Genomic DNA, 9,233 nt, shown 5'->3' with positions numbered 1-9,233 from the left:
GGGAAAGGAGGCAATAAAACAAGATGACACGATTTTAGCAGTTTAGGTAATCTTTCTTTTTTTTTGCGGCGGATTTGTTACAAACCAAACCGTAGAAACGAAATCATTCGCTTCATTAAACATTATTTTCTGGGCCATACCCTTAGCATTCTACAGAGCAAGTCCAAAACCAAAATAAATAAGTACTCACAGAAAGTGCACTCGGAAAATGCCGAATAATTGTGGCCCAGCTAAATCGGTCCCCTGCTTTAGCTGTAGGGCAAAAACTTGCTCTTTGGAGGCGAGCCGCTAATTTGACTGGTGAGAAACTCATGTAATCGTTTAGTTGCTAAATTCTAAGAATAATACAGCGGTTACTCACTGTGATATTGTATGAGGGAAACTTGTAGCGTGAAATGGGACAACGCAAACGCCGGGTACAAATCGCCGAGTCGCCTTGGCCACTTTTTTTTAACCGAAGGCTTCATTCCTCTGAGTGCGACCGACAGCATTGTAGATCCAGTAACTGTTTCAAGCATTATTTTCTAGAAAGAAAAGCTGAAATTTCTTAAAAAAAGAATTAAAATAAGGAGACAACATAAGCACGCGCTTTTCACATCTTTTGATTTTATTATAAACTATTTCCACGTAACTCTCCATACACCACTGGTGAAAATGTAAACTTCGAATCGCCTCTGTGCCAGGACTTTGCATGGGTTAAATGGGGTGTCTTCTCTCTCTCTCTCTCTCTCTCTCTCTCTCTCTGCGGTTACCTCAATTACAGACTGTTTCCCCTATTCGACGTTTCATTTCAGATTCGCGATCGGTCAAGAATCTCAAGGAACGTAGAGATCGAAAACGGGATGTAATCCAGGTTGGACTCTGACAGATGTTCGAACCTGCCAGCAAGAGAATTGGTGGACCCGCGTGTTAACTTCATTTGCAAGGCCCTTTGTGCAGTGGAAGAGCATCGGGATTTGAAAAGCATTGAGTGAAATGTTAAGCCTCTCAGCAGTTTACGAAGATTTTGTTTTGGTAAAGGCGAGAATCTCGTTTGTTTCACAGATTAAGGACCATCAGTTGAAAATCCATAACTTCGACAAGGCTGTTAAATTATTTACACAGCACAGTACAGGAGTGTCTGTTCAGTTCATACTTGGACTATCCAGCGGCGGGTTCTTTTTACGATCCCAGGTCGACCAGACTAGATGTGAGAGTGCCCAGAAGAGTGTCCTGCAGTCCATGCGGATGGATTGAGCCGGCGTGGCCTCCTGGCGAAGAGCTGAGGCCGTGAAGAGAGAAGCTGGAATCCACAGATTGGTTCAGAGTCCCGGGCAGCAGTAACACGGGGCTGCCCGTGCAATGGTCAGGACTTTGCGGCGGTGATAACTCCTCGTCCGAACTAGACATCAGGTTCTTACTACGATTGATAGGGGACAACTGGTTCTGCTTATTGCCAGAAGAATTCGTGTTTTCGTTGTTCTCCCTATTGGAACAGGAAATATTGCATAATTTTAAAATGAGTAATGACAGTATGGGAGATAACCAACCAAGAACCCCCGGTACATTCACCGTTCACTTACCCTGAAAATTTTCACCGTGTGGTTGTGATGAGGGTGCTAACACTTGTTAACGTTTAAAATTTCATCTTAAATAAATTACCCCCATTGGCGGGATCTCTCATTACGATACTCTGGATTAAAGAGGTTCTGTGCTGAGTGGGTGACATTCGCAAACAGAGTTGTTTCCTTAAAGGGACGAGCTAAAAAAAAATCCCACTTCACCAAATGCTCTTACCTTTCAGCCATTATAATCAATGTTAATGTCTATTAATTAAATTAAATTGCTAACCTGGACTTTAAATTTCAGAAAATGCAAAGCCAAAAAAGGACAATGAAGTGGGACGAATAAAGTACATGACTGGCTTGGCTCCTCAGACTTGATACGAGGTTACTGGGTTTATCGCGGTTTTACCGGACCAGATAACGCAGAGAATATAAATACCGCATCGGGGCAAAGACCTGAAGTCTATCACCTGGCTCGGCCTTTACAAACGCCAGAACGAAAAGAATATACGGTGCAAGTGCGTCTGCCTCTCAGTTGTCATGCAGAGCTTCCCTAATTCTAAGAATCGAAACCTTTCGGTTAATTTCGATTTTTAAAATATATTTTAGGCCTTATATTTTCACCAGCTCTATATCCAGTTCGCAATTAAAGTACAGGCATTTTCATATTTTACTGTTAATTTAAGAAGATAGCATCGACGCAGAAATTTGGTTTACCAGAAGCTGGTGGACCCGATTAAATAACATTAGTGAATTTAAATAGTTTCCCTGCCAGCTCGCTGTAATTTGGTCACGTAAACGAAGAGGGTTTAATGCTACGGAATGATTTTTTTTGTTGCTTCCCCAGAGTAGGCGAGGTGATGACCACACACAGTCCCCGTTGGTCATGTCCACTGTGACTTAGGGCCGGAGCACGGAGGAACCGATTCATCGCCGCGAGAAAATCTCCGTGGGAAAGCGGACCGCTAAGGATTTCACCGGGCCCTTTTTGTGTCCGCACGACGTGTAAGCAGCGGCGGTGCTTACCTCTCCTTGGCTTCCGCTGCTCGGTCTCTCTGCCTTCTGTTTTTAAACCAGTTGCTAACCTGCGTGGTGGTGAGCCCAGTGGCTTCAGCCAGCTCCCGTTTCTCTCTCGGTGATGGGTAAGGGTTGTGGGCGTACCACTCTCTCAGGACACCCCGCGACTTCTCCTTGAAACAGTAACTTGTCTCTTCCCCGTCCCATATCGTCCGGGGCAGGGGGAATTTCCTTCGCACCCGATACTTGCCCACGGCACCAAGGGGCCTCCCCCTTAGCTTCTCGGCTTCGATGTAGTGGGCCTTTAACCAGAGCTGCTGCAGCTTGGAGTGATTGTGCGGCGAAAACTGGTGACTTTCTAAAATCTTATAGAGCTCTCGGAAGTTACCCCTATGGAAAGCCACCACCGCCTTCGCTTTAAGAACGCTCTCGTTCTTGTGGAGGTGGTCGCAGGCTGGAAGGGACCAGAGAAACCTACCCAGCCTCTCCAGGTTACCCCCTTGTTGGAGAACTTCGCAGACACAAGCCACTTGCTCTTGAGTAAAACCGAAAGAAGGCAGCACTGACATGGCTCACTTAGAATCAGGGCGTAGTATCCGCAATCAGATCGCCACACGCAGAAAAAAAACAGTCGCAGTGGCCAGCAAGGGTTAACAGATCCAAGTCAGTCGCCGATATCCAGCGGCTGATCTCTCACGCGCTGGTGATCGGTGCTGGCGGCAGCAGTGTGTTCCCATCCTTGTAAGTGCGCATTAATAGCGATGAATCGCCGCTGATTGGCTGCACATCCCTCCTACCATTTGCAAGAGACAAGAGCAAAGTTTTCCTAAATGAAGGACTCTGGAGAACACGTCAGGGTCTGAAATACGAGAGCCTCTCAAATGTCACCTGCGGGATTGGCCGGCTTTATACACAAATCAATTAAATTTCGCCTTTTTGAACAAGTTCATGTATTCTCCCCAAGACTCAAACTTCCGCCTATAATTTTTTCTTAATGTAGTCGCAAATGCATAATTAATTCGTGATTCACTCATCCCACATTTTTAAATCATCAACTGTTAAGTTTTTTTAAAAAAAAGGACGATGATCTTACTTTTTTTTTAAAGACAGCGATTTAGAACCGAGGAACCCTGCGGAACGTGTAGCAAATAATCTAGGACAAAATCCTTAAATTTGTTTGACCATTGTCATCAAATCTTAGCATTTCCCACTAGAAAATAAATTGAAACCTCAAGACAAAGGTATAAGACGCCAGCTGGTCAATGGCGCACATCTTTGTCTGACTGCTTTGCTCTAGGTGTGGGTTGGTGGTGGTAAGTCGACTCCGAGTATTGTACACGCACATTTCTTGCTGCAGCGACATAAGGAATACAATCTTCCAACATGAATTCATTGAGACCTTCGTGCTGCCTGCTCGCTTTCCCAATGGAGCGGTTGTGCGGGGCAAAGGTACAACGGCAATCACATTTTACATCTTCCCATTTACTCTTACAGCGGAACTGCTTTTCTTTTGAAGCAATTGGAAACGAGTTTTTTTGTGAGTAACAATGTAATTCAAGTGATGTAATCACGGGTGAGTTTTTTTGGAACCATCTAAAATTGATCAGCTTCATTCAAGTCATTTGGGAAAGGGAAATAGACAATATATTTCCGAATACTTTACCTCTTATTCAATATGCCTCTCATAAAGGTCTATCGATTAAGTATCGTAAACTGCATCAAATCCGGCTTCTGCGCAGCAAAAACAAAGGAAGACACACATCAAACCATTTGACTGGTTAGACAGTTTTCAGCGGAAAAGTTCTTCTGTAAAAAATGTTCTCCTAGTTCTTAGATTGTGCGGCTGATTAATAGGCCCTACATATGAAATATCTCTACTGAATGGTGGTTAAGTGGATTGAATGAAGTCTTCCGAATTCTCAGGTGTTGTATTGGTTCTGCAGAGTTCCGACCTGTTGCTTCTCTGTGCTGGGACTTTTCTGCAATATTCGACGACGTGCCTGATACACACTACAGGTAAGCATTTTGCTGCAAACTCGGCAGATTAGAACGGACAATTCATGCTTCAAATGAACTAAAGTTAATTGACTTGGTCTGATCATTGCCACGGTAATGAACGTGAACGCATTATCAATTGACATACCATTTCTATTTCCTGTGTGCCAGAAATTAAAGTTCAACGTTCCATTATTCCCTATGATTTAATGTAACTCTGACATTTACAGTATTTGGGTCATATACGGAGGAAATAAAGCTAATAAATGTAGACATAATTAAAGGTAATTTCAGTCCTAACTCGCAGAAACAGTTTCTTAATCTCAGAGATCAAAATGTTTAGCTAGAATTTACACAGTACATTTCTTTTCCGATTAGCAGTTCAGTTTTGGTAGGGTAACAGTCAAAACAATTGGTAGTATTTAATTACCTAAAGGCTTTTCTCTGCTCTAGTCTTTCTAAGTTAATTGAAAGAATTCTGATGCAATTACACTTCTTTATCTACAATGATAATCAGGACGCCTCGGTAGCCTCGAATGAAGAAGTCGCGTTTGACTGATAAAGGGATTAGGCAGTGATCCGTCAGATAGCTGTCTTTATTTAGAATTGTTGATTTCATCAGAATACAAAATTAGAAGGGAAAAGGCATTGCCCTGCTATGTGGCTTGGTGACTGCTTTTCTTTCCTTATTTTAGTGTCTGAGGGTGGGAGATGGAGTTAGGGAGTAGGGCTGGGTCCTGACAGCAGGGATGTCTCCACTTGTGGCAGATCCTTATTGACAAGGCAGCTGTTTGGGGACCGGAACAGATCCTTAACCCTCTGTCTAAGTCAGTGCTTACCGTAAATCTTCCAAATCCGTGGTGCGCCCACTCCCAAAGCAGTCTACTACCGGCCGAGACTTGTACGTGTCTCCTCGTCTTCATCACAACAACGACTACGTATCGAACGTTTTAGTGCGAGAGAACCCGAGGTAGCAAGAGGCGCTATGTAAATGCACGGTCTTATTTCTCTCTGTTCCCAGAGAGTCGGCCGTGGCGCAGACAGATATCCAGAAAAATAATCAGCACATTTCAAAATCCAGCGCTTGTAATATCATTTGCAGCTAGCCAGAGGTATAGGAAACGAGCAGAGAGTGAAGCTCCTGTACTAATACCATTTTTATTGAATCAATAGAGCAAATAATTAGCATAATTCAAGGTAATTGTCCTCAACCGGTCCAATTCTATCCACTCGGCCATCTTAAGGATCCACTCCAATTTTACTTCCACTGTTTATGCACTAGAAATTCAGGAAGACGGTAATCACGGAAGACCATAAGACATGGGAGCAGAATCGGGCCATTCGGCCCGTCAAGTCTGTACCGCTATTCCATCGTGGCTGATTTGTTATCCCTCTCAACCCCATTCTTCTGCTTTCTCCCCGTAACTCTTGACGCCCTTACTAATCAAGAACCTATCAACCTCCGCTTTAAATGGACCTAATGGCTTGGTCTCCACAACCGCCTATGGGAATGTATTCCATAGATTCGCCACCCTCTGGCTAAAGAAATTCCTCCTCATCTCTGTTCTAAAAGTTCGTCCTTCTATTCTGAGGCTGTGCCCTCTGGTCCTAGACTCGTCTACTATAGGACACCTCTTCTTCACGTCCACTCTATCCAGGCCTTACAATATTCGGTCACTTTCAATGAGATTCCCTCTCATCATTCTACACTCTAGCGAGTACAGGCCCAGAGCTTTCAAAGGCCGCTCATACATTAACTCTTTCATTCCCGGGATCGTTCTCGTGAACCTCCCCCGACCCCTCTCACATGCGAGCACATCCTTTCTTAGATAATGGGCCGAAAATACTCTAAGCGGGGTCTGGCCAATGTCTTATAAATCCTCAGTAACACTTCTTGCACTACTGTACATCATTCCACTTCTTGCCTTTTCACGTTGGCAGCAAATCTCTTGTTTTAATTTTCCCTTTGATATTTTTCCCCAATTGAAAACGTCTTGAATATGCCTTAAAGGTTTTCAATAGGGTTGCTATTGTAAATAGGCTGGCATTTGGATAAATATAACTTGCTATTGACGTATTAAGAATTCTAAATAATGAATGCATTTTCAGCTCAAACTAGCCATTAGTCTATTGTGGTTGATGGCGATTACAACTTTAAAAACGAGCCCAAGTATGCAGTTGATAAAACACGTACCTGACTAGAGCGGTGCCTTCAGAATAATTTATTGGGTTCCGCATAATCCCCTTTATTTAGTGAACACATTCTTTATCTATGGCCTTTCCTGCACCATGAGCAAACGTCCCGGGGTGAAATAAGAATCTTTCTTTTGCTCCGATGAATATATCAAAGTAAAAATGTTATTCGCTGGTTGAGCAGGGTATCATGTTATACATTAATCTTGTGTCACAAGAAAAAAGACTAGTTCTATAAGAAGTAGTTAAACTTATCACATGAACGTTGGGTTTGTCCTCCATTCATTCCTCTTTGTCTGGAGGTCCTACCTCTGTAGAATTACGTATGAAAATTGTTGATAAAACTTTTCAAACGCTTAGGTCCCTCTGCAGTTTTAACGACTATGTCACGTTTCCTTAACGTTAGTTAACTGTGAATTGAAATGTTATACCCCTTCTCTCCGGATTCTCAGGTTTCTATGACCAGGCGGAGGTCCGCAGATTTTGTTAACCCATTTCTGTAAATGTACGGATATATCCCTAAACATTTAACAAATTCTGCCATTCATTTTGTTGAAGTTATCTAAATCCTCCCCAAGTCCATTAGCTTGGTTTAGAATAAACTTTTAATCACTTTTAGTGATTCCTCTGAACACCTGTAAAAACAATGTTTGCGAGCGCCCTGGGAGATCTGGGGCTGGGACGATCCTTCTCTACGCCAATAGCAGTTCGTCCGTCTTGAAGGAAAATATAACCTACTTTTAGTATTAAGCTTACTTATAGTGCCTTCAACAACAAAAACAATGGCAGGTTGTTACTGGGCGCGAACTACTTAGCAGCGCCCCACAATTTTTGTCTGCAGTGGACAAACAGTCAGCAGTGATAGTTAAACATATTCTCGCTGTATTTATATCAACAAATTCCAGGAAAAACTAAAACGAAGTTTTAAAAGTAAAACGCTTAATTTCTGATAATTTCTGTTCAAGTCCGCATGTTCAGTGCAAATGGCCATACAAAAGAAATCTATCATATCCAGTAGACTGTCGGATATTTAAAAGCAAGTAAATTTTATGTTTTGGATAGTATTAAACCACTATCCCAGTAAGAAAGCGCGTCTATTAAGATATTAGAGATAATTTTATGGGAATTTAAAATATATCTATCTCCATAAGTTTGGCCTTAATGCAGTCTGAAATAGAAATGTCACCTTTTTTTTAACTCCATGGTCAATGATATAATAGAAAATTCAATTAATGTAAACATATTAAGTCAAGGGTTTTTGACTTTAGTAGCATTTTCTGCTGGGCAATTTCGGAAGTATTTCGAACAATGAGACGGGCGTTCGCTAATTTCAACCGCGTTCCTCATAACAAAATAATTTCCCAATGAAACTAAATAAACATATTAGTTAGCATGTTACAAAGTGAACGCTTTGGTCACAGGTTTGATCCCCGATGATAATAGCAAGTTCCATATAAAATTATTTGTAATGACGGGAGAATGCTGTTTAGTAAGAGGAAAGTGTGAATGATACTAATGTTGTGTGACATTAAATAAACAATAGAGCTTGTCTGGAAAGATGGAGTTAATTAGCTGGTGTTCTCTGTTTAAATGAGGGCTCAGGAAGGTTGATTTGTTGCGGCGCAGTCTAATGGGATGGAGAGGGAGGTCTCACTGGACACACCCCATTGGTTTCCTTTTAGCAATGTGAGCGCAAAATCACACATTCCTTTTATTTGTCACTGATGGGAATACGGGGGGGGGGTGCGAATTAGATGGGTTGTTAAGAACTAGGCAGCCTTTGCGGCAATTAAAATTGTGCGCAATAACAATTCATTTTTTTCTCCCGTCCTCTGTGGAACTAAAGATAAGAATAGCGTATGGCCTACGAAGTAGTGGACTATGGGGATGAGAACTTCGTCAGCGAAAATTAGCAATGTAATTCTGATAGCATATATACATAAACCGAGATTATTCAGGATTGTTTATGGTCATTTTTCAGTGCACGTGTGTAAAGGAGAATACTACTGTTTGCTAATGGCGATTTATTTGCCTTATTTATGTTGTGAGTTCATCTTCGAGGATCGCCCCTAAAATTAAAAAAAGATGTAAAACATTTTATTGTTGAAATTGTCTTTAAAATTTCGCCTTCGACACACGGCGATTTTTTTGTATGGCAATTCTCCGGTAGCGAAGCATCACGAGAATCTTTAAAGCAAGGTTATTAATTCAAAGGATCATATCAATAATATATTTTAATTTCCAGTCACAGTTAGGAAATAATTGCACCAAAATTAGTACTTCAGTCCTCAATTGTAAAAGGCATAAATGAGAAGCCCTAAAAGCAAGTTAAAGGTTTTGGAATCAGTAGGTACGGTCCCAGTGCTCTGGACTGTACGGTATCGTTTGTCTCTAATCAATCCAAATGCAATGGGGCGATTTGAGTGCATGATGAATGGATCTCAGGTTTCTTGTAATGGCTCTACCACATTTTACAGGCCCGCC

At 41.9% G+C, this 9,233-nt stretch overlaps 1 protein-coding gene across 2 annotated transcripts; it reads right to left on the bottom strand.

Annotated features, from left to right (window-relative positions):
- Positions 1-695: 695 nt before the first annotated feature.
- On the bottom strand, positions 696-3,360 carry LOC134353453 (homeobox protein six1). Of its 2 annotated transcripts, none has more exons than XM_063061495.1 (2): positions 2,571-3,357; positions 696-1,465 (listed from the first exon to the last, which is right to left on the bottom strand). In XM_063061495.1, exons 1-2 carry the CDS (start codon positions 3,128-3,130, stop codon positions 1,162-1,164), a joined length of 864 nt encoding a protein of 287 aa, XP_062917565.1. In that variant the 5' UTR covers positions 3,131-3,357; the 3' UTR covers positions 696-1,161. The 2 variants fall into 2 exon arrangements, with proteins under 2 accessions (XP_062917565.1, XP_062917631.1); XM_063061561.1 differs by having other exon boundaries at positions 1,291-1,465; positions 2,630-3,360.
- Positions 3,361-9,233: the final 5,873 nt, after the last annotated feature.

The sequence above is a fragment of the Mobula hypostoma genome, chromosome 1 (genome assembly GCF_963921235.1).
Source record: "Mobula hypostoma chromosome 1, sMobHyp1.1, whole genome shotgun sequence".
NCBI lineage: Eukaryota > Metazoa > Chordata > Chondrichthyes > Myliobatiformes > Myliobatidae > Mobula > Mobula hypostoma.
Note: the sequence above shows the minus strand (reverse complement) of the source record. Positions and strands in the feature narration are given on the sequence as shown.